Genomic DNA, 26,321 nt, shown 5'->3' with positions numbered 1-26,321 from the left:
CATCTTCCAAGAGATTTTGGAGCACTTTATGCTTCCATCTGCTGACAAGCTTTATGGAGATGCTGATTTCCTTTTCCAGCAGGACTTTAGCACCTGCCCACAGTGCAAAAACCACTTCCAAGTGGTTTGCTGACCATGATATTACTGTGCTTTATTGGCCAGCAAACATGCCTGACCCCTGAATCTATGGGATATTTTCAAGAGAAAGATGAGAAACAGTTGATCCAACAATATACAGATGATCTGAAGGCTCAATAGTGCCTCAGCAGTGCCACAGGCTGATCACTTCCATGCCACACTTCACTGATGCTGTAATTTGTGCTAGAGCAAGTCATTTGCTGTAATATGTGCTGCCGAACAAGTATTGAGTGTACAAATGAACATACTTTAAAGAACTTGAACTTTTCTGTTTTGAAAATCCATTTTTTGATTGATCTTAGGAAATATTCTAATATTTTGAGATACTGGATTTTGGACTTTCGTGAGCTGTACGCTCTAATCATCAAAATTTAAAAACAAAAACGTTTGAAATGTTTTACTTTACATGTAGGGAATATAGAATATATGAAAGTTTCATTTTTACAAATAATTTACAATAAAAAAATGAACTTTTTCACGATATAATTATATTATAATTATTATATTAAAATTATAATTATATATATAATTTTGTAATGTTGTAATGCATTTTCACATGTAAATAAATTTAATAAGCTTATTTTCCTGGTAGCCTTCAGTAAACTAACCTGTCTAAGAAAATGATTAGTAAAACATATCAGTTCACCCTATGTTTACTTTCTTTACTGACACAGATGAAAATGAAAAGACTATCGGTCAAATATCAGCTTTAGGAGGGGAATCATTTTTTGCCTTAAAATGTCTTCAAATCCACATGTAGATCAGAGAAACCTGAGGGGTTACTTCTTCTCCCCTTATATCTTCTGACCCTAGCAACACCCAAAGAAAACAATTAAACAATGAGTTGCAAAAAGAGTTTTAATGAAACACTCCTGAAGAGCCACACCCTGAGGAGATTAAGTGTTTACATGGGTCATGCACACGCCCCTCTAATCAACTAACAGATGTGTTTATTGAGTGCCACAGAGAGCCAGCAGGATCTTTTCATAATCTCCACTTGTTTCCTTCTGTAAAACCAAACACAGAAAGCCACTTCTCATTCAGACATAAGTTTTAAATAGGATGGCTCTAAGAATGTGAAATTTAATTCAGAAGCTTTTCAGATCACCCATTATGAACTGCAGAGACTCACCAAAATGGCCTCCTGAAGGGTTTTGCCATACATCCTTTTGTACTCTTGAATGATTTTCAGCAGGTCAATTTCTGAACGACTCACAATGATTCTAGTCAGCGTGTCAGTGTTGGTTCCCAGTCCCTATAAAGCAAGACCATATTAAAAATACAATGTCAATTATTCATAGAGTAGCAATAATCTGAGTCACATTAATAGACAAACAGCTAAGGAGGAATTTGAGAAGGATATTTTATTATTATTATTATTATTATTATTATTATTATTATTATTGCGCAAAAAAAAGCCATAAGATTCAGAGTTTAGTCTAGTTTGAAATTAGTCTTTAGTTCATACAGCTCCGGAAATATAAGCAAAAATGTAAATTCATTTACTATAGTGCCCCCTTTTTGTCAGTTAAAAAAATGCATACAGCCTATCCCTGGATCCCTGCTCATATGTTCCAAATTTCATGATGGTCACTTTTTCACAATTGAAGTTCTTGCCTTCTGAATTCTGATTGGCAGCCATTTTTGTTGTTTTGTCCATTTGTTAATAATAGTAGCCTATATGTTAGCACTTGTACCAAAGAAAATGCATTCCAACTTTAAACTTGATCTGACTGAAATCTGACCAGTTCTTTGAGTTATCTGTCAAAGCGTAAATTTGCTAATAATAGTGACATCTAGAATTAGACAAAGTAATGTTTTTTGCCAACAAGAGTCTGAAGCCCTGATGGATGCACTTTAGGCCAGAAAAAGAATCATTTGAAAATCTCCAGAAATACAAAAGGGTTCCAGCATCTTTGGCCCTCGGACCAGATAAGAAGTACAGAGAATCTGTAAGAAACAAAAAGGATCCAATGGAATACATTCTGTGAATTCCTCTGCAGCTTTACCTTCATTGCCAGGTGGAGCTTTTCTGCAAAGTAGGCAGGTTTGTTCCAAGCAGACTTCACTATAACAAGAGAAAGACAGTAAGAACAGTTCCAAGAACTTTTTTTCAATTTAGTTACTCTTGGATATTTGATTCTAATCTGGTTAAGAAGTGTGTGAGAATGAAACCGCCCTAAAACACAAAGCTGGAAAAACCTGCTTTTGAACTGTCTTTTGAACAGGTTTTTATGGAGCTGCCTTCATTCAGATGGCCACTGAAGCATTTAACACAAAAGCAACTACTCTTTCACACACCCACAGAGATATACACAGACTAAAGTGAAGGATTGTACTGTATATTTACCCAAGGTCATCAGGCAGTCTTCAAAGCTTCCATGTAGCTCACCCTCCAGATCTTTGGCCAAACCATCTTTGCTCAATTGGCCATAATATTGCAAAACTGTAGATTTTAAATAACACTGTTAGTGCCTCAGAAAATGAGCTGAAGTACACCAGTAAGGCATCAACTATTAATGGAATCAACTATCTCTGATAAGAATCATATTCTTCAACTTACTTTTGCACAACTGAGCTTCACTCCTGTTTGTGAGAATGTCAATCAGAACAGAGCAAACAGTGCCGATCCGATTCTCTCCTGCCTCAAATAGAGCCTAAAGCAACAGCATAGCAAAGTCAAAGACAGCATTTACACTGTTTGTTTCTATTTATAATGCTATTGCATGGCTATCAGCAGAACTTGATTATGATTGCTCAAGCATTGGCCAAGCATTGACTGTAAACTGTATAATGGACCGCCGTTCATGGCAACATACTCATGCTATTTTCGTTATTCTGCGGTTTCTTGTTTTTCATACACAATTTAGAAAAGCTACTGTAAATGGTACCATCTTGCAACTTCAGTATTATTAATAATGGCAAGTGTAAAACTATTGACTATATATCAGCTGACTATATATCTTACATACTTCACTGGCCATAGTGTAAGTAAAGAATTTTTACCTTTGCATCACTCTTAGCCATTCCATCGTCAATGTTACGGTCTTCACTCCTGGTAGCCTGAAGTTATGAGATATTGACAAAGTAATATGTCATTATCAATACACAGAACATTTTATTTTCTTGTGCTATAACAAAAATTACACTGAATTTTTATGATACTTTTGTACCTTGCAAAGGGCAACAAGGGTAGTCTCAAGATCTCCTTTAACTTCACATTTAATATCTTCCTCCAGCATCTCTCCATAGACTACACAACAGAAAATGGTTAGCAGCATACACATACATCTGCTTTAAGGAAGAACATGTTTTTGTCAGTCATTCTTGTTACCTTCTTTGAAAGTATTCTTCAATGCTGCAATCTCCTTGTTTGATCTGGTCCCCAGAATTTCACTTAGGACATTCTCATTTGTCCCAAGATTCTGATTATCAATTCAGTTTTAGTATTAGTATTGAGATTTAAGTATTTATTCTTGAAGTATTTATTGTACAGTAAGTCTCTGAATAAAAACTACATTAAAAAAAAAAAAAAAAAAAAAAAAAAAAAAAAAAATATATATATATATATATATATATATATATATATATATATATATATATATATATATATATATATATATATATATTTGCAATAAGAGCAGTAAGTTGTACCTTCATAGCTCTTTTCATTTCAAAAGCATCATACTCAGGCGGTGTCATCAGCAAAGCCAGGACCACCTCCTCAAAATCTGACTTCAGAGCCTTTTTCAAATCATCTGCCAGAGGCTGAGGAATAATGATAAAACAAAAGCTATTAACGCAAAACAAAATTTTATAAACAAGTAAAAGAATTTCTCATCTGTGTTCTTTAAACTTGAATTTGACTTGGACAAATAGACAAATGGCTCACTTATTTGTAATGTTTCATAGGTCAAGTTAAAGGGTTGAAAAAAAAAAAAAAAAACCCTTAAACAAGAAAGCCAGGTTTACTCATCTCTATTGTCCCACAATGTCAAATTCAAAGGTCCATAAAAGAGTTTGTTAAAGAGAAAATTATTCGAGCTTTCATTAGACCATGTAGATAAGAACAGAAAACATAACTGGATTCAAACTAAATATTATTTTTTTATTTAGCCAATAGATAAAAAAAGAAAAATATGTTGAAGGATGTGAATATGCTTACTTTTCCTGCACTCTGCTGATAAGCTGCTTTGATCTGTTGTCTTTGTGCATTGCTCCTCTTTGCTAGAACTTCCACAATAGTGGCTTCATCCACACCTTCATGAGAGGAAAACAGGCCAAATCACATCAGTTTATCGCATGAGCAGCCATTTATGATCATAAGCTTGATGGATCTTGGTACAATGGGCAATTGTACTTAATTCCTGGTGTATAATCAGAGGCAAATAAGGGCAATAAAGCTAGACACATAATAAAACAAGTCCAAAGAGAGCTGTATTGGGTAAAACTGTATTAGCTTTCTTCCTGGTGTGACATAATTGGTGGGGTGTGTCCTTACTCTTCCATACATGCATCACAAGAAATATGAAGTGTTCCATTCATTTGCAGTTTTTACTTGATTTTTCTCAACGCCAGTATCATGAACATGGGAGCATGTTAAATTTGCATTTAGTATACAAACACTTTGCTTTTACCAGGATATCTCTACTTTACCTTTGGTCTCAATGGCTTTCTTTAATTTTGCAGCATCATTCTGGGCATTGAAGTTTGGATCAGCCTTAACTGTTCCAAGGTATCCTGTCTCAACAGCAGGAGCAGCTTTAAAACCCTGATAAAACATATTGCAACATGCAAGTACAAATAAGTACTGACAGGTTTCCTTTGAGGCATATCTAGGTTAGTCATCACCTACAGCAGACCTAAAATGTATCCTTTAGACTGATCATATTAAAGGAAATGTTTTAACTTACCTTTTCCTCATTACTTTGCTGGAAAAGTTTCTGCAAAAAAGCCATCTTGCGAGCTTTGAAGAAGATAAGAACAGAGCAAATGCATAAGGATGAGTTTATGACCAGTCATTGCAAACATTCTCCAGATATGTAAATCTAGATTGTCATATCAATTCCATCAGTTGTCAATTGCTTAATTATGAATGTAGCATCATCAAGACACATTGCACATTAATAATGACAAGCTATAGAGGACATGCAGTTAAATGCATTTAAAAAGATAACTCACTTGTTCCTTTGTGAAGTCTGTGAGAGCTGTTCTGAAATGGATAATTTCGGGAACAGAACCTGTCTTTTTATTCCCTTATACACACCCACTGAAAATCTTTGGGCTGGGTGGAAGAGTTACACCAGGTTGTTCTGGTTGTACCTGTCTGTAAGACTTGCAATAATCTACCATTTAATTTGTTTGCTGTACTTTACCAGTTGTAGTCTAAACCTAATACAAAACAAAACTTACATAGGAAATTGTATTGCTCATTAGATATTGCATAAGATGGTGTAGATGTGAGTTTATTAGTTGTATCAACTTGTGGAATTTGTCTCTTTAATTATGACAATAGACACACAGATCAAGCAAGTCACAGGTCAAGCAAGTGCACCAGCCCTGAGTTCTCACATTCTTTGTCACATGGTAAAGAAGATGTTCACCCCAATGTAAAATATTGCCAGGATTTACAAAGTGATGTATTACAATAAAATACTAATATACAGTTGCCATTTAATTGTGGTAATCTCTTGAATTAGTAATGTGAAAATATGCCAAGTTGTGGCCTGGAATATTATATTGTAAATTCAATATTTATAGTGTGCACAACTGACATTTTTTTCATATTTAAATGAAACACTTTTCACGAGTCAACTATGGGGAGATTAACTGGTGCCAACATGGGTAGTGAATATAATGTAATGAATTTACAGAAGATTTTCACATAATCCAGACATGTAAGAGATGATTATTGAGTTCCACATAGAGCCAGCAGAATCTTCTCATAATCTCCACTTGTTTCCTTCTGTAAAACCAGAAAAAGGATTTAAATATTTAAATTGGACAGCTATTGTATTTAAAAGCACAGCATGATGAAACAGGCAGCAATATACAATGAGAAAAATAAATAATACATTTATACATTCTCATGTTGAATTTGGTTAAAGCTTTTCAAATATAGATATAGAGACTCACCAGAATAGCCTCCTGAAGGGTTTTGCCATACATCCTTTTGTATTCTTGAATGATTTTCAGCAGGTCAATTTCTGAACGACTCACAATGATTCTAGTCAGTGTGTCAGTGTTGGTTCCTATCCCCTAGAAATCCAAAAATAGTTTAAAGGCCATGAAATGGAAAATCAAAATGTTATTGATATTTACACATATAAGAGGCTACTCTACAATAAATACTTTTCTATACCTCAGAACTCCCCAGTTTAAACGTATCCGAGCATTATAATGGCAGTGAGCGAGGATCAAGAAGTATGAGCTGAAGAAAGTGTATCCATCCACATCCTTCCATCATAAACATACTACACATGTCTCCGGGGGGTTAATAAAGGCCTTCTGAAGCGAAGCGATGCGTTTGTATTAAAAATAAATAATTAAATCCATATTTAACAACTTATTAAGTCAAATACCTAGCTACCGCCAGACTGCCTTCCGTATTCAAGTTCCGAAGAAAGTGTAAACTGGCATCACGTCAGTTAAGCTTTTTCCGCAAGTTAAAAAGGGAAGGCGTAGGACGTAGCATAAGCGTTTTGAACTGCGAGAGTTTTATATTTTCTTCGTAAGTAGAATACGGAAGGCGGTCTGGCGGAAGCTAGATATTTTACTTCATAACTAGTTAAATATGGATTTTGTTTACACAAACGCATCACTTCGCTTCAGAAGGCCTTCATTTAAACCTAGGGGAGCTCCGCTTGTGACATTACGGACTGTTGTCAGCCAATAAATTGGCATGCTTGTCACACATGCTAGATATATAGTTAAGTAGATGTGCAAAGTCCCCTTGAAACTTAGTGTTTTTAACAGAGAATGAAAATAAGGGTGGTAAATAATATAAATATATATATATATATATATATATATATATATATATATATATATATATATATATATATATATATATATATATATATATATATATATATATATATATATATATATATATATATATATATATATTTATTTGTATTTTTTTTTTTTTTTTTTTTAATGTCATTCGCTAACCTCCAGAAACATAATATAAATATCTGAAAATGCATTTTATAACCCCTTTAAATTCAGGTGAAAATACCTAAGTAAATAAAGGCTGAGGATATCAAAATCATGTGCAGCACTAAAAGTGCTAGTAACTACATGGACAAACTGGAATACGTTCCATGAATTCCTTTGCAACTTTACCTTCATAGCCAGGTGGAGCTTTTCAGCAAATAAGGCAGGTTTGTTCCAAGCAGACTTCACTAAACATGAAAAATAAGAATGTTGTGAGGTTCGTAAGAGGCTATTATTCTATGTGTGCACAAATTGAAGATGTGACTTTACTGTATACTGCTTGATTTAGTTTCTATTGTATCTTTTTTAACTATCTTTTTGTGATAGAGTTTTGTGTGATACTGCTGTCTGGACCCACCTTCAACATGCAGAGCTGGAAAAACAAGCTTCCTAAGGAGCTGCTCAGCTTTGAATAGTTTTTTATGAAGCATTTAACATGTCTGGAATGTCTTGCACACACCCACATACATACTGTACACACAACCTAAAATGAGCACTTGTTTCCTTACCCAGAGTCATCAGACAGTCTTCAAGGTTTCCATGAAGCTCACTCTCCAGAGCTTTGGCTAGACCCTGCTTGCTGTATTGGCCGTAATACTTGAAAACTGCAAAAAGATTTTAAATAACACTATCAGTGTCTAAAAAATAAAGTCAACTATCATAAATGTAACATCCATATTTCATCATAAATGTTCCTTAACTTACTTTTGCACAGCTGAGCTTCACTTCTGGATGTGAGGACATCAATCAGGACAGAGCAAACAGTACCAACCCGATTCTCTCCTGCCTCAAACAGAGCCTGAGAAAACAACGTTGTCAGAGACAGTGAGTGCATTTACATGCACACCAATATACTGCTGTTTACATTGTAGCATTTCTACATATTAATATTTAATTAATGTCAGAACTATGCGTAAAGAAAAAAGAATTAAGGTTGTCAAATCTTTATCTCTTGACTGCTAAAACTGTGATGTTTTTAACTCCATTTCCCATAATGCTGTGCTGGACTTGCTTGTAACTTCCTGTTTCTTGGTGTCTGATGATTGTTTTTTGTTTTTTTTGTAATCTTGCTAATATTTTAGGACTTGTTACATAGTGGTGGCCAGTATGGGATCTATTTTTATGTCCAATTGTTGTTGTGTATGTGAATTTGGTTATCATGGAGACCATCAATGATTTAAACAATGAAGAAAAGGATAAAGAACAAAGTTATAGCCAGATTTTTCTGCTGAATCTTTTGTAACAAGACTAAACCCTACAAATGACATTTCATCCATGTTAAGATTATGATGATGATAGAGGTGTTGTAAATGCTTTGTCACAAACTGAGGTTTAGCAATTGAAGGCCGAAGTGGGAAATAAAAAAGAATAGTTTCAAGGCTCAGAAACTAAACTCACTGATTCCACTAATATCACTCTTAATAGATAGACAAGCTTGAGGAAATTCATTGATATTAGTCTCTCTAAATTAGAAGAAAAATTGAACCATGCCTTGGAAAGGATCGCGAGATGAATGGCACTTGGGTAAAATGATGAGTGTTCATTGAACTGGTCTGACCAGAACACTTATCTTCTTTGAGGGTGTACTCACACTAGGCACGGTTGCCTTGAACTGAGACGGAGGGCGATGCACTCACACTGCACTTAACGTTTCAGGCCAAAGCACGCTTACGTCATATACAATGCAACTTTTTGAATGGAAGAAAACAGGAAGAAATGCACAGGTACTGCCTAATATATGTATCATTATGCCGCGCAGCGATTTTCACTTGCACGTATCAGAGAATTATTGCAGCAGCTGACGTTAATGGAGAAATTTGCAGCTTTACTCGCAAACTACATTTTCTGTTCATCAATAAGGTGAGAATCAGACCTGTTATAAACCCAAATACACTAGAATTAATTACATGAACTGATAAGTGTACTATCAGAGTAGTAATAAAGATGTTTGCTGTCGTAATGATGACAGTAGCGCACACAAAAGTAGTAACTGTTCCGTGCTCAGGCACGGTTAGCGCTCACACTGCATGCGAACCGGGCTCGAGCCCAACCAAACCGCGCTCTGGCCCACCTCTTTCAAGCGGGCCAGGGCCGGCTAAACGAACTGCGCCAGGGCACAGAACAGAGCAGTCACACTTGTCAAACAAACCAGGCTTTGGGGGTCAAATGTGCTCGGGCACGGTTAAGAGCACATAGTGTGAGTACACCCTGAAACAGTCCATTTTAAATGAGCCTTGGCCCACAGGACACAACGGCGCTTCTGGACCATGTTCACATATGGCTTCTTTTTTGCATGATAGCACTTTAGTTAGCATCTGCAGATGGCGGATTGTGTTTTCCTGGCCCCATTTAGTAATGTCATTGACACAATCATGCCGATGAGTGATGCAGTGTCGTCTGAGGGCATCCAATAAAGGTCTTCGGCCTTGTCCCTTACGCACAGAGATTTCTCCAGTTTCTCTGAATCTTTTGATGATGTTATCCACTGTAGGTGATGAGATTTGCAAAGCCTTTGCAATTTGACCTTGAGGAACATTGCTTTTAAAGTATTCCACAATCTTTTTATGCACTCTTTCACAGATTGGAGAGCCTCTGCCCATCTTTACTTCTGAGAGACTCTGCCTCTCTAAGACATCCCTTTTATAGCTAATCATGTTACAGACCTGATATCAATTAACTTAATTAGTTGCTAGATGTTCTTCCAGCTAAATCTTTTCAAAATGTCTTGCTTTTACAGCCATTTGTTGCCCCTGTTTCAACATTTTGGAGACCTGTAGCAGGCATCAAATTTGAAATGAGCTCATTGTAAAATTTGTCACTTTAAAGGTACCATAGAATTGAAAATTGAATTTACCTCGGCTTAGTTGAATAACAAGAGTTCAGTACATGGAAATGACATACAGTGAGTCTCAAACACCATTGTTTCCTCTTTCTTATGTAAATTTCATTTGTTTAAAAGACCTCAGAAGAACAGGCGAATCTCAACATAACACCGACTGTTACGTAACAGTCGGGATCATCAATATGTACACCCCAATATTTGCATATGCCAGCACATGTTCAAGGCATTAGACAAGGGCAGGCAGTATTAACATCTGGATGTGCACAGCTGAATCATCCAGTAGCCCCTCAGTGCAGAACACTCGAGATCCAAGGGGCGGAGTCGGGTAAGTTTAGGGCTATGGAATGTGGGAGGAGTTGGATCTAGAACCAGGGGGTGGAGATGGGTAGGTTTAGAGCCAGGGGGCGGAGTCGGGTAGGTTTAGGGCTATCTAGATCCAACCCTGCCCCTTGGATCTTGTGTTCTGCAGTTAGGACCATCTCGAATAATCAGACTAGGTAAGCAAGCAAGGACAATAGCGAAAAACGGCAGATGGAGCAATAATAACTGACATTATCCATGATATCATGATACTTTTAGTGATATTTGTAATTTGTCTTTCTAAATGTTTCGTTAGCATGTTGCTAATGTATTGTTAAATGTGGTTAAAGTTACCATCGTTTATTACTGTATTCACGGAGACAAGAGCCGTCGCTATTTTCATTTTTAAACACTTGCAGTCTGTATAATTCATAAACACAACTTCATTCTTTATAAATCTCTCCAACAGTGAGTAATGTTAGCTTTAGCCATGGAGCATAGCCTCAAACTCATTCAGAATCAAATGTAAACATCCAAATAAATACTATACTCACATGATCCGATGCATGCATGCAGCATGCATGACGAACATTTTGTAAAGATCCATTTTGAGGTTATATTAGCTGTGTGAACTTTGTTTATGCAATGTATATAAAGTCGAGAGCTTGGGGGCGGGGAGCGAGAGGATTTAAAGGGGAAGTACGCTGAATCGGCGCATTTATAATGATGCTCCAAAATAGGCAGGTACAAAAATGAATAAAAAAAAAAAAATCTATGGGGTATTTTGAGCTGAAACTTCACAGACACATTCAGTGGACACCTTAGACTTATATTACATCTTGTGAAAAAGCATTCTAGGGCACCTTTAAACATTTATGTTATCTATGTTCTCTTGTGAATAAAATATTGGCTTGTGATTTGAAAATCTTTTAGTTTTCATTTTATTCAAATTTTAAAAACTCGGGTTGTAATTAATGTCAGTACTCTGTGTAACGTGAAAAGAATTAAGGTTGTCAAGTCTTTATCTCTTGACTGCTAAAACTGTGATGTTATTAACTCCATTTCTCATAATGCTGTGCTGGGCTTGCTTGTAACTTCCACTTTCTTGGTGTCTGATGAATGTATTTAGTAAACAGGATTCAGTATATGGGGGGTCAAGGGTGTTGCGACCTTAGTTGAGAGAGTTTGGTCTCCCAGGGACCATTTCCAATGGAAGAACCACTAGCTTACCTGGTGTATCTCTAATTTTGCTGCAATGCCTCGCTGGTTGGATTTACCTGTGCTTTTTGTTTCGATATGCAATTGGACACATCACTGTGAGAGTTGGAATATCTTTTTGGAAAGACTTTTTACATGGTAAGAGATGTTTCCTTGAGCTGATATTGGAGAGACTATCAGATCAGATAGAGACCGAAACTCTGTTCATCCTGCATTTATCATCGGTATGTGAAGGCGTTTGGACTATGTATGCTATGACTGATTGATACAATACACTAAGTTTGCCCAAGACGGTGGTTGAACCATATTTATTTGTTTTTGTGTAATCTCGCTTATATTGGGAGTTTTTACAACATGACCTTACACACTATCGAGTTATTACAACCTATTATGCATACATCTACATCCGAAGATGCCATCTTTTTAGACCTGTCTGCTGCCTTTGGAACATACAGAAAGTCATCAAACCCTCCTGTCCATCTTCTCTGAACTGTGCCTCACAGGATCTCAATTTTGCTGTCTTGAGACAGTCTCAGATGCAAATCCATCAAGGCTTCTATTAGCTAACTACTGGGGTGCCTCCTCCTGTTCTCAATATGCACAATTTCACTGAGCTTAAATATAAAGGCATGCAGCTCATATCACTGCTACATGTTGTCCATGCCTGACAATATGTAGCAGCGTTGTTCAGCTTTTATCTCACCTTCCACTTAGACATCTGGACTTTTAACTTAATCTCACAAAGACAGAACTCTCTCAACTGTCATCTATCAGTTGATCAAAACATCACTGTACAGCCGTATTCAACAATGGTAATGGCAGCTAAGTCAGCCAATAACTGACTGGTCGTATATGAAACAATTTAATCAGTTAAACCTCACTGCCCACATTAGCATCAAACTGCCAGTAGTGAATTAAATTTTGGGCTGGTACCCAGGGTGACCAGTCAGATCTCAGATCTCAACCTTCAAAAACAAAACGAGTATTTTTCAAGATTTTTCCCTTTGGAAATATAATTATGTAAAAGTACAAGTATTCAGTTTAAATGGCACTTGAATAAAGTACAAATACGGCAAAATAATACTTAAGTACAGTAATCAAGTATAATTACTTAAGTAGTTTACATCTCTTCTTGTCCAAAGGCACTTCACGTACTTATCCAACTCTACTTAAGGCTTAATAAAAGCTAAAATAATAATAATATAATAATAAAAACTGTTCTGGTTTACTATTGAAATTCAGCATTGTTGCACTACTAAAATAGTTGTCTCCTCTGTATACATTGGTTATGTTATCCAGAGATGTTTTGGATAGAAGTATGTGCTAAATTAATAAATGCAAATACACCAATATTCACCCTCTTTTTAAATGGTTCCAGATAAATTTTTCACATTCATTTCCTCAACATGCATTAAAAAAATCTACAGAGTTCAATGCCTTAAACTGAACCAACCAGCTTCAAAATGAATCACAACACAACATGTTATATAAAGCAAAAAAAAAAAAAAAAAAAAAATCAGGAAAATAATAAATAAATAAATAACCCACAAAACTGTACATACAGCATTGTGCACTGTGTAAAATTTAGGATTGATTATAAAAAGACAATGCAATGATGTCACAATGTTTTAATCATAAGTGCCGAAGCACAACTGATGTAAAAACAACAAATTTGCAAGTACTTGTAACTTGCAATTTTATGTTTCAGTCACAGATGGCAGTAGAGAGGCCAAAGTTCCTTATAGCACTTTGTGAAAACTTTTCAATATTAACTTCTTGTATAAAAGCAATATCACGCTAGTAACTGTGTTGTATTGTTTAATGTTGCCTAATTCAAATGACACCGACTTCTACAGAAAAATACACTATAGTCTATGGAAACAATGAATGGGATACTTCCAGATGCCTACCAACCAATCCAAATTCAGAACAGGTAACATGCACATAATTTATACCCACACAAATCAGCTAATTTAAATAAATCAATTAATGTGAATGGAGTTACAATGATGCAGTGGAATCAGCCACATACCTTTGCATCACTCTTTGCAAGCCCATCGTCAATGTTATAGTCTTCACTCCTGGTAGCCTGAAGTTATAAGATATTTATTTAGCACAAATAAAAGATTTATATTTTTTTATTGTTTAAATACACTAAACAGTGTCATATTTGTACCTTGCAAAGGGCAAGCAGGACAGTTTCGAGATGTCCACTAATTTCACTTTTAAGATCTTCCTCCAACAGTTCTCCATAGACTGTACATCAGAAAGAGGTTAACAGATATATACACATCTGCATTCATTGAAGTACTTGCATGTATTTGAATCTGTGTTGTTACCTTCTTTGAAACTAGTTTTCATCGCTGTGATCTCCTTGTTTGATCTGGTCCCTAAAATTTCACTTAAGACAGCTTCTTTTGTTCCAAGACCCTGTTTATGTTAAATTTTACTATTAAAATAATAACATATATGCTTTTTTAAAATATTAAAATACATTAAACATATAATTAAATATATTTCATTAATTTAACTAAAGGTTATTTTATTTTATTTTATTTTTTATTTTTTTTCTTGTTGTTAGAATTAATAAAGTACAGATTTTTTGGAGAAAAAAAAAAAACATTGGACCTTCATGGCTCTTTTTATTTCAAAAGCATCATACTCAGGCGGTGTCATCAGCAAGGCCAGAACCACCTCCTCAAAATCTGACTTGAGAGCTTTTCTCAGTGCATCTACCAGAGGCTGAAGCATAAAACATATATATATAACAAAGTTATTAACATAATACAATACATTTTTCCACAGGCTAGACCAAGGTTAGTTCTAAAAGATCTTCAGACAGGCACTCAAAAGATATTCTGAATTTTAAATAGTATACTAAGCCGTTTTCATCAATAAGTATTTTTTTTTATGTTATTATTATTATTATTATTATTATTATTATTTTAGAGTGCACTGAAATAAAATGACCTAAGAGTACCACAAAAGTTTGATGAAAGTGCCACCTGCTGGTAAAATGTTGTAAATTTAGTCAAAATCAGCCCATGACCTTTCAAACAACTGGTACAATCATAAATAATGAACCATAACATAGCTGAACATGGATTGTGTTTAATACAGTGTGCATGACGTCGCTGATGTGTTTGTCTCTTGCTAAGTTTTGTGTCTATTTCTATTCATCTTAAAAAAAAAAAAATACTTGGGGAAACGTCTGACTCAAAGTTAATATTTTTTAAATAACTATAGTTATAGTCGTATATGAAAGGACAACCTCAGAATGGTATTTTCCTCCATCCATTTTTCCAATCTCACATTTACATGCCATACATCTTTACACATAAAAATAGGCCAAAGAAGAACATTGCTGGAGGATGTTAATATGCTTACTTTTCCTGTATCCTGCTGATAAGCTGCTTTGATCTGTTGTCTTTGTGCATTGCTCCTCTTTGCTAGAACCTCCACAATAGTGGCTTCATCCACACCTTCATGAGAAGACAGACCAAAATCAAACATGAACAGCTTTTTATGATCTTAGTGTAAATGAGCAATTGCAGAGTGCACATTATTCACGGTGCATAAGAAGTACAAGATATATCAAGATATATCACAACATAGTGTATTAGGAGATATGCATTTCAAGCATGACAACTTGTGGAATAGTTTTAGGATGTTAATTCATTTATAAGAGTAAAATAAGTCTGTGGTAAACAAACCTTAACAATACTTTGTTCTACAACGTAAATTACTCACACTATATCAAAAACGTGAAATTTGAAGCTGTTATTGTAAGAGTTTAGCAGATTGTTGAAAGACGAATACAGATGTTATATTTGAATATTTGATGTTAACTCTTCTGTATTTATTTTGTGTTATAGTGGTTGTTGTTGTGAGGGCTTTTATTATGACAGGGGTATGGTGAGAGGGAGAGAGAGAGAGGGAGAGAGATGAGAAAAAAGTGAATAAAGAGAAGAAAAAGTTAAAAGAACTTGTCAGTGTCTGAGGGTTTTATTTCATTATTCCTACAGTTCTCTTAGGATTGAAGCCCAGAGAACATCCACAAGCAAATATTACATTATTTTTATTTTTGAAAAACATATGTTTCTAAAAATGAACTAGACAAGAATGTTTGGGGTGTGAGTGTGTCCAGTTTACATTGCAGAACTAAATGTAGAACAATGTAGAATGTAGAACAAAGGAAAATCTTGAGGGAACCAGTGTCAAATTAGTCTTCTGGGTTTTGACGTCATCTTTGCACCACTACATACATCCTGTAGCAGATCTAGCCAGGTGGAGCTGGGGGAAGTGGAGGGTTTCATAGGAACTCAGATAGCATGATAGCAGGACCAGCTTACAGCAAACTCTGAACCAGACTATTTAAATGTTCAGCAAACAATCTCATTGACTGCAGAATTAGCACAGGCTTGTGCTAATAAATGACGTGTTTATTAGCAGATTGCATTAAAGGTGCTAAAGAGGATCTTTTCGTCGACTGAGAAACCAAAGACTGTTATTGAGTTTTTTAAATGAGCACATGCGTAAGAACAACCCCCCTCCTTCACAGCTCATTTCAAGGGAACGCCTCCCAAAACTCGTGCACGAGTATTGGAACACGAGTGTTTACCACCGGCATTCGCTGTGTCGTGTTAGTGGATTCATTATGTCGGACTCACCGCAGGTAACTCATAATCTGCAGTTGTTACTCCTGTCTCCTGACAAAAACATTGCATGTGGCGCCTGTGGAGTGTGGAAAGTTACTGGAGCGCGCAGCCGCGCACGTCTCTCACAAGGAACGTCACGGCAGTGATTGACAAGCCAGAGGGCCAATCGTTTACGCGATGATCGCGTAAATGATTGGCTGATGTTTTTAAGGCCCTACCTCGTGCACAGATGATGTATATTAATATAATTCCTTTCAGTGTACCTAATAAATAGTCTTTTATCGGTTAGTAAAGTCAGTTCCCATTCAGTCGGTCACGTTCGACGTACGTCGGACAGACCGACGAATAGGAATCTCGCTAGAGAGGCCAATCTACTTCGAGTGTAACTAAAACGAGCCAATGCACATTGGCATGCAATCATATGCATCAGCTGCTCGCCTTGCAGCGCGGGTATATAATGAGCAGCAGGTGCGTTGCATCTTCAGCTTTTCGCTTCGGAGCCGAACGGTGTTGTTCCTGTTCTCTGTAAGCGAGTGTCTGCTAGAAGACGAGTCAAGCTTTTTGGTTGAACTTCTCTTTTTTTTCCGAGTGCAGGCGAACAGCACAGCAGCGGGGTTGAAGTCCTCTCTTTTTCTGTTTTTGTTTCGTTTGCCGTTTTTGAGCAAATAGCTGTTTTGACAGCATCGGAAGGCTGTTCTCACGGCCGGTACGGTGCGCTTTTGAGCGCTGAAAAGCCGTTTTTACGGCTGGTAAGAGTGAGCGCCTTCAAAGAGAGAGAGAGAGAGAGCACACGACAGGCTGCACACAATCCCTGTCTGTGTTGCGGCGGCCGTTCCCCTGCGTGCTTCAGCACTTTTAAAAGAGTATAGTCCCTGAAAGAGCTTACACAAGTAGATTCGCGTCTTTTTAAAGATAACATCCTACTTGTGTTTCTGGATGCGGTCGTTCCTGTCCTCACTGACGGCCACGATCACTGTTTCACATGTCTGGGCGCGTGTTGAAATGATGTTCGTGGGTGTTTCATGTTTTCATATGAGAACATGATCACGTCGACACGCCGGTCGTGACTCTTCTTTCTCCGGGAAGCTTGAGTCCCCTCTGTTGTTGGCCAGCTGCCGCTTGTGTGTAAAAGCACAGCCGCGGGTCTGCCCGACACTTTGGGAAGACCGTGGAGATTAGCGAGAGCAAACCTCTCGCTCCTCTGCGTGTCGTGTGCCGTCGAGCTGCCGGGCTGCAGCGCGGGTTGTCACGGCAACCCAGCGCTCGCTCGGCGCTCTAGATGCGCGGTTCCCTTGCACAATCTCCATTGTAGCGCCCTCTCTGGTGCACCAGAAGAGGTCTACTTTGCTGATATGGCTTGGGTGACATGAGGTTGAGGGGTTCCTTCGGGGAACCAACCCCCTAGGGCCCCTCCCTCTCTAGCGCATTGCAAGCTGTGCAGTTTCTGGAGTGGATTGCTGGTCCTTCTCATAGGGGAACCTAGCATTTCATTCAGAGCTCCAGCTGAGGGACAGACGTCGATTGCAGCATCGGAGAGAGTGCTGTTATGCTCTGGAAATGAGGGTGACGCTGCTTATGCTGACTCAGATTCGGAGTTTACAGCCATGCTTTCCTGGGTCTTCCAGATGTGCATGGAAAACTTGGCAGTATGGGGGTATGTTGGTGCCATAAATATGGAATGCCAAAAGTGCCAAAATCTGCATAAGTTTTTCCTCTCTCACTACCCTCTTGGTTGGGGTGGCTGTACACAGACCACACCCACCCTGCATGTGAGGCCAAGGCACTCTTTTTGCATGAGGGTAGTTCTGTGCTGGGGTTGAGCTGCGCTTGTTGACTAACCGTGATCAAAGTCACGGCGCAGGCCCTCAGCCAGACGATGTCCCGACGAGTGCCCCCTGGCTTACCTTGTGAGGTGCGAGAGGTTGTCAAGCTAAATGCTTTCTCAATGCTCCCATCTTACGAGGTGGCCTTTTCGGTGACACTGTCGAGGACTGAGCCCAGCGGTTCTCCTCAGTTAGTAGCGGATCGGGGAGCTTCCCATGACAAACCATTGAGTTACTCTTGGGCCGCCCCTCGGTCTGCTCGTCGCCAAGGGTGTCGTCCCCTGCAAGAAACTCTGGCCCAGCAGGCTCTGCTGTGTCCATTGCGGGGAGATGACGCCTCCCGTCTCTGCAGCTGTTTAAGTGGTTGGTGAGAATCACCCCTGAGACGGGCGACCCAGAGATGGGTGGGGCTGCTCTTCCACCCCTGGAGGAGGGCCGGGTGGTAAATCCTTTTGAGTTTGTTTCTGTTCTGCAGTGGTACCCAAAATTAAAAGAGCAGTTCCTCCATTTCCAGGTCTGAAGAGGGTTTGGAGAGCAGTGGGAGGAGAAAAACCTCACCACTCTCATCCCCCTCTTCTGTCGCCAGCGGACAGCAGCGAGCAGCGGGCAGCCAAAGCCTCGACTGCTCCCTCTGTCCATCCGTGGAACCAGGTAAGTGTTGCCTAGCACACTGTGACGCCGCTTCGGGCCGCCTCACAAAGAGAGCCCCCCGAGCCGCATCCCTGTGTTCCACCTCGCTGCCCCGCTGCGGGTACGCCGCTGGTCTCTTTGGTCCCGCTTGTACGGTCTCTGCGAGCCTGGTTAGCGCTCCCCAGTCCGTCTCGCTGGCTCATTCGGACCATCAGGCTCGGCTATGCGATTCAGTTCGCCCGGCATCCCCCCAAGTTCAGGGACGTCCTCTTCACTACAGTGAAAGATGTCGTTGCCCCTGTCTTGCGTGCGGAGATCGCAGTCCTACTGGCGGAGGACGCGATGGAGGCGGCCCCTCCAGCCAATATGAGGTCAGGGTTCTACAGTCCCTACTTCATTGTACCCAAAAAGAGCGGTGGGTTACGACCGATCTTGGACCTGCGAGTTTTGAATCGGAGCCTGTACAAGCTACCGTTCAAAATGCTGACGCAGAAGCGCATTTTTGAGTGCATCCGTCCCCGAGATTGGTTTGCAGCGATCGACCTGAAGGACGCGTACTTCCATGTCTCGTTTCTTCCGCGACACAGGCCATTCCTGCGCTTTGCGTTCGAAGGTCGAGCATATCAGTACAGAATCCTACCCTTCGGGCTGGCCCTGTCTCCCCGCGTCTTTACGAAAGTCGTAGGGGGAGCCCTTGTTCCCATGAGAGAACAGGGTGTTCACATTCTCAACAACCTCGACGACTGGCTCATTCTAGCACAGTCCCGGGGTTAGTTGTGCGAACACAACGATTTGGTGCTCAGACACCTCAGCCAGTTGGGTCTTCAGGTCAACTGGGAAAAGAGCAAACTCTCCCCTGTGCAGAGGATCTGTTTTCTCGGTATGGAGCTGGATTCGGTCGAACAGATAGCACGCCTCACAGAGGAACGTGCTCAGTCGGTGTTGAACTGCCTGAATACGTTCAATGGCAGGACAGCGGTCCCACTGAAATTCTTTCAGAGGCTCCTGGGGCATATGGCGGCCACGGCGGCAGTGGCGGCAGTAACCCCGCTTGGTCTGCTTCATATGAGACTGCTTCAACACTGACTTCACGGCCGAGTCCCGAGATGGGCGTGGCAACGCGGCACGTTCCGGGTGCTAATCACTCAGGAGTGCCGCCAAGCCTTCAGTCCGTGGTCGGACCCTTTGTTTCTCCGGGCAGGCATGCTCCTAGAACAAGTGTCCCGGCATGCTGTGGTATTCACAGATGCTCCTGCCACCGGCTGGGGTGCCACGTACAACGGGCATGCAGTGTCAGGGGTTTGGACGGGACCCCATCTGCATTGGCACATCAATTGCCTCGAGTTGCTAGCAGTACGTCTTGCTCTGAGCCGCCTCAAAGGGCCGCTACGGGGCAAGCGTGTACTGGTCCGTACGGACAACACTGCGACCGTTGCGTACATCAACCATCAAGGTGGTCTACGCTCCCGTCGCATGTCGCAACTCGCCCGCCATCTCCTCCTCTGGAGTCAGAAGCGTCTGAGGTCGCTTCATGCCATTCTTGTCCCTGGTGTGCTCAGCCATGTGGCCGACGAGCTATCACGAGCTGAGCTGCCAGGAGAGTGACGACTCCACCCCCAGGTGGTCCAGCTGATCTGGAGAGAGTTTGGAGAGGCTCAGGTAGACCTGTTTGCCTCACCGGAAACCTCCCACTGCCAGTTGTTTTACCCCGTCCGAGGGAACACTCGGGACAGACGCACTGGCCTTCGCAAAAATGCGTTTCCCCCAGTGAGCCTACTTGCACAGACCCTGTGCAAAGTCAGGGAGGACGAGGAGCAGGTCCTCTTAGTTGCGCCCTATTGGCCCGACCAGACCTGGTTCCCAGAACTTTCACTCCTTGCGACAGCCCTCCCTGGCCCATTCCTCTGAGGAAGGACCTTCTTCTCAGAGACGGGGCACTCTTTGGCACCCGCATCCAGACCTCTGGAAACTCCATGTCTGGTCCCTGGACGGGACGCGGAGGTTCTAGGTGACTTACCCCCTGAGGTACTTAACACCATCACTTCGGCACTTGCACTGTCTACGAGACGTGCTTACGCCTCGAAGTGGAACCTGTTCGTCGAGTGGTGCTCTTCTCGCCGAGAAGACCCCCGAGGATGCTCGATCGGAGTCGTGCTTTCCTTCTTGCAGCAAGGGTTGGAGTGTAGGCTGTCCCCCTCCACCCTCAAAGTCCATACTGCTGCTATCTCCGCTTACCATGACCACATAGATGGCAAATCTGTTGGTCAGCACGACCTGGTCGTCAGGTTCCTTAGGGGGGCGAGATGGTTAAATCCTCCTTGTCCCCCCTCCATACCCTCTTGGGACCTCACTCTGGTGCTAAGAGCACTTCAGATTGCTCCCTTTGAGCCTTTGCAATCGGCAGACTTAAAGATTCTGTCTATGAAGACTTTGCTGCTGGTTGTATTGGCCTCCATCAAGAGGGTAGGGGACCTGCAGTCATTTTCGGTCGACGTATCGTGCCTGGAGTTCGGGCCGGGTGATAGCCACGTGGTACTAAGACCCCGGCCTGGCTATGTGCCCAAGGTTCCTACCACTCCCTTCAGGGACCAGGTGGTGAGCCTGCAAGTGCTGCCCTCGGAGGAGGCAGACCCAGCCCTGGCTTTGCTCTGTCCAGTTCGCGCTTTGCGACAGTACATAGACAGAACCCAAAGCCTCAGGACCTCAGACCAGCTCTTTGTCTGTTATGGAGGCCAGCAGAAGGGAAAGGCTGTCTCCAAGCAGAGGATGGCCCACTGGATAGTGGATGCCATCGCCCTGGCTTACCAAGCTCAGGGCGTGCCCTGCCCGCTCAGGTTGCATGCTCACTCTACGAGAGGTGTCGCATCCTCCTGGGCGCTGGCTCGTGGCGCCTCGCTGACAGACATTTGTAGAGCTGCGGACTGGGCGACACCTACACGTTCGCTAGATACTATAGCCTTCGTGTCGAGCCGGTCTCCTCCCGTGTTCTCACCACAGGTCAGAGGCACGGAGAGGCCCCGGCTTAGTGTCGGCTTGCTGCGCTACATGCGCTTTTCTCCAGAGAGTCCCTACAAGGCAGACCCTGTCGAGTCCTCCGATATCCCTTCGGCAGCCGACGTGGCGGAGCGTCTGGCGCCAGGCCTATACTCCGTTGTATCCTTGAGAACCGGGTTTAGGCTGGGTTCCATATGTGTGACCCTACGGGGATCCCATATGGTTGGTTCCACGGTTGCTCCTAAACGAAGCCCGTGTCTTTCCCTCTGGGAGAACCTACCCTTCATCGGGTTGGAGTCACCCCAGCTCTTCCATATGTAGCACAGCCCTACAGGGTTAGTCCATATGTACTTCTCCACATAACTCCTTCGGGGAAGGATGTGGCTTCCGCAGCGTTCCTTTCCCAGCGAAAGGGTACGCTTTCCCAGCGTTATCCAATAGTCTCACTGAATGGGTTTTGGGGAACAACAGTGATCGACTCTCTCTGTGTTAGCCCTGTCCCACCATCCTCAGGCAAGGGGGTTCAGGTGGCTTACAACAGAGCGCTGGAAGGGGGCAGCTCCTGTGGCGCTTTGGTAGGGATTCCTATTCGTCGGTCTGTCCGACGTACGTCGAACGTGACCAACTGAATGGGAACGTCTCGGTTACAAAGGTAACCCTCGTTCCCTGAAGGAGGGAACGGAGAAGTACGTCCCGTCGCCACAGTCGCTGTACCCCGCTGATGCTGCTGCCTATCCAGTTCGGCTCCTCAGCGAAAACCTGAAGATGCAACGCACCTGCTGCTCATTATATACCCGCACTGCAAGGTGAGCAGCTGATGCATATGATTGCATGCCAATGTGCATTGGCTCGTTTTAGTTACACTCGAAGTAGATTGGCCTCTCTAGCGAGATTCCTATTCGTCGGTCTGTCCGACGTACGTCTCCGTTCCCTCCTTCAGGGAACGAGGGTTACCTTTGTAACCGAGACGTTTCAAGTAATATTGCAAAAAATGTATAAAACAAAACATCCTCTTTAGCACCTTTAACCTGCACCATCTAGAGTCTCATGACTGAACTAGATATTTAATCTAAGTGCTGATTTTTGCAATTTTTGTTCAAAAACAATTAAATTAATCAGACATGGTCACTAAATGTTCTCAAAACAAATGTGTAATATAATTTGATTTTGAGTTGAATGCTAAATGTTTCATATGATATATGTGATATTTCACTTGAGGTTATTTTTGTATCTGATTGTGTTTATATACACTAAGTAAAATATAAAAAAATTAGAGAAAAACCTATATTGTGAAAAAAGGAAGACAAAAAGTTGGAGAAATACCAAAAAAACAAACAAAAAAACAATTACTGAACAATTATAGATTAATACAGATTGATATAAAATAATTCCTTCGCACATAAACATTTATTTTTGTCATGCAGCTTGTTTTGTTCCAGTGCACATGAATTAGTGTCATGACTCATGTAGCCTGCAGCTCTTTGCTTTTCAACTATTTAGTTCTAGGAATACATTCTAAAAACGTTTTCAGGTATTGCAGGGGTGTGTCTTCCACACCTTTCATAAAAAAAAACTGTATAACACTTGAATAAACATCTAACATAACATATATCTAGCTGAAAACGTACAATGTTTTTCATTCCTTTGTCGAAACACACATCCCTACAACTGGTATCAGGGACATGAGAACATTGTACATGTTAACATTGCATTTATTGTGATATCTACGCTATAAAAATAATCTGTAGAAAACCGAAAAGGTACATGTAATTTTCTGCCAGGAAATCATCCATTAAGTTCATATACAGATCATTTAACCTTAAAACACAATACAATGTGTAATATTAAATACAGGTGAAACACTTTGAAAAATCAAACCTTTTAATTAAAGTTCCTTCAAAAAATTCCTTCACATTACAATAGTACATTGGGGCCTTATTTTACCAACTTTGAGTGTGTTTACCTTTGGTCTCAATGGCTTTCTTCAATTTTGCAGCATCATTTTGGGCATTAAAGTTTGGATCAGCCTTGACTGTTCCAAAGTACGCTGTCTCCGTAGGAGAACCTTTAAAACCCTGTGATAAAACATATAACAAGAGCCACTAAATATCAGACTATGGACTAATTATTAATATAAGTAATGATGGTGAGGTGCATTTAAATGTGTGTTGGCTTGCATGTACAAAACATTGGTCATGTATATATTCTTTACTTACCTTGCTACTGTCATCATCACTAATTTTCTGGAGAAATTTCTGGAAGAATGCCATCCTTTAAACCCTTTTTACCTATAACAAGCTAAAAAAAAATGCAAGGTTGCACTAATGAACAGTCATAATGTTTTGTAAGTCATTGATTCAATGTCAAATGTCAATGTCTTTGTTAGGATAAGTTACTCAAAAAGACAGTAAAACACATTTACAGTGATATCTCACCTGTTCCCTTGTGAAGTCTGTGAGAGCTGGACTGAAATGGGTAATTTCAGGAACATAACCAGGCCTTTTATTCTTTTGGCTGCATGGAGGAGTTAGACCAAGTTGTTCTGGTTGTACCTGTTTGTAGTCATTTAATGTATTTTTTACACTCACCTCAAACTGTCGGATTTGTGGGTTGTGTAAGATAAACTGACATGCAATACAAAGCCTAAAACATAAAACTGAAACATTGTCCACTGGATTTTACACAAGACTGTGCAGATACTTCCATTAGTTTTCATTTTCTTATTTTTATGCACATGCACATTTATAGGAGTATATAGTTCATCCAAAAATGAAAATTCTCTCAACATTTACCTCACTAGGAAGTCAAGTTCGACTGCATGTTGCGGTGCACAATCAGTCATCGGAATTTAAAGTTTCAAACTTCGTTTAGGGAAGTGGTGGGAGTGTCAGGGGGGATGGACAGAACACGTGTTTTAGTTATTTGATTTTTGGGATGCTTAGAGATAATTTCTTAAGTTGCCCCTGTATGCAAATAAATGTCAAGTATACTGAAATATATGTATGTCACTTGGAATGTCATTGGGTTAAATCAAAGACTTAAAAGGAAAAAAGTAATTCTATATCTTAGAAAACATAATATTGGAATCACTTCGCTGCAAGAAACCCATTTGACTGATTCTGAACATTAAAAACTTAAAAAGCAGTGGCCTGGACAGGTGTTTTTTTTCTTCCTTTACGATCTAGAGGGGAGGTTATACTTATTGACAAAAATATTCCCTTTCAAATGGAATCTGTTGACAAAGACAAATATGGTAGATATATAATTTTAAGAGGCACAATTGCTATGCAAATAATTACCTTGGTAAATGTATACCGTCCTGAAATGGAGGGAGCTGATTTTATTCATAGTTTATTTTTTAAATTTGCCTGTCCTATTGCAGAATTAATAATTGGAGGGCACTTTAATGCAGTCATGGACCCAATATTAGACAGGTCGTCTACCAAAGAGTTAGCATTAAGTCAAGTTACCAAGGCTTTAAAATACGAACTCTCATGTTTTAATTTGATAGATATATCAAGATTTAAAAATACAACAAAAAAAGAATATTCCTTCTATTCACATAGGCATAGTTACTCCAGAATTGAATTTTTTTTTGTTCCAAACGCAAAGGACTATTTGATTGAATTTTGTGACTATTTACCTAGAAAATTGTGAGATCATGCCCCTTTATTGATATCAGTACAATATTCTCCAGATTTGCCAAATTATAAGCTTTGGCGATTTAGCAACCATTTATTGAACAGTCCTGAAGCGTTGAATTTTATAAATAATAATATAGACAATTTTATGATTACAAACAGGAACTCAGCTTCTTCGGGTATAGTTTGGGAGGCTATGAAAGCATTCTTACGGGGCCAAATCATCAATTATTCTTCCAGTAAGAAGAAACAATATCAGAAAAGGCTACAATTACTTGAAAAAGAAATATTAACATTGGAAAGACATTTTCAGACTAAAGATATTCAGTTGTTTCAACAATTGCAAGCCAAAAAATAAGAAGCAGAAAATACGCTTCTTAGATCACGACAGAGGTAAACATGTGGATAAGATCGGAAAAGTTTTAGCGTGGCAAATAAGAAAAGAAGAAATTAGTAAAACTATAACTACAATATGTTCTTCAGACAAAAAAGAATTAAACACCCTAAATTAATTAACCAAGAATTCCTAGATTTTTATAAATTGCTGTATAAGTCCCAAGGAGTAAATGAAGTTGAAATCCAAAACTTTCTATGCAAATTGGATTCTTAAGTGATAATGACCGAAAAGAACTAGAGAAAGAAATTTCGAAAGAAGAGATTCAATCTTCAGTTGATGCCATACCCATTACCATGCTAAACACTCCAAGAGTTGTCATGACAGAACTATCTTTTTAAGATCAAGTTACAAATCCTGACCTGAGTTCTGTCATGCTATAGAGCTGTGGTCGCCAACCTGGATCGCGATCGACTGGTAGATCTTTATCACTGTCCCAGTAGCTCTTGAAAATAATAGAATTAT

At 40.0% G+C, this 26,321-nt stretch overlaps 1 protein-coding gene across 1 annotated transcript; it reads right to left on the bottom strand.

The window, feature by feature from the left end:
- Nucleotides 1–982: 982 nt before the first annotated feature.
- On the bottom strand, nt 983–24,375 carry LOC125266191 (annexin A6-like). The gene is made up of 25 exons (XM_048186641.1): nt 24,257–24,375; nt 24,038–24,119; nt 23,785–23,896; nt 15,104–15,198; nt 14,345–14,458; nt 14,056–14,146; nt 13,893–13,972; nt 13,749–13,805; nt 8,062–8,155; nt 7,866–7,961; nt 7,486–7,544; nt 6,274–6,396; nt 6,049–6,103; nt 5,052–5,104; nt 4,795–4,909; nt 4,304–4,398; nt 3,793–3,906; nt 3,473–3,563; nt 3,312–3,391; nt 3,145–3,201; nt 2,702–2,795; nt 2,489–2,584; nt 2,148–2,206; nt 1,271–1,393; nt 983–1,145 (listed from the first exon to the last, which is right to left on the bottom strand). The coding sequence occupies exons 2-25, from the start codon at nt 24,089–24,091 to the stop codon at nt 1,089–1,091; spliced, it is 2,064 nt and encodes a 687-aa protein (XP_048042598.1). The 5' UTR covers nt 24,092–24,119; nt 24,257–24,375; the 3' UTR covers nt 983–1,088.
- Nucleotides 24,376–26,321: the final 1,946 nt, after the last annotated feature.

Source organism: Megalobrama amblycephala, linkage group LG4 (genome assembly GCF_018812025.1).
Source record: "Megalobrama amblycephala isolate DHTTF-2021 linkage group LG4, ASM1881202v1, whole genome shotgun sequence".
NCBI lineage: Eukaryota > Metazoa > Chordata > Actinopteri > Cypriniformes > Xenocyprididae > Megalobrama > Megalobrama amblycephala.
Note: the sequence above shows the minus strand (reverse complement) of the source record. Positions and strands in the feature narration are given on the sequence as shown.

Bases quoted from the DNA above. Each gene is read 5' to 3' on its own strand.
- LOC125266191 (XM_048186641.1), bottom strand. From the start codon at position 24,091: ATGGCATTCTTCCAGAAATTTCTCCAGAAAATTAGTGATGATGACAGT. The intron at 1,394-2,147 runs GTAAAGCTGCAG...CTTGCTTTATAG, and splicing joins AGCTCCACCTGGCAATGAAG to GGACTGGGAACCAACACTGA. The intron at 1,146-1,270 runs GTGAGTCTCTGC...TTGGTTTTACAG, and splicing joins CCCTTCAGGAGGCCATTTTG to AAGGAAACAAGTGGAGATTA.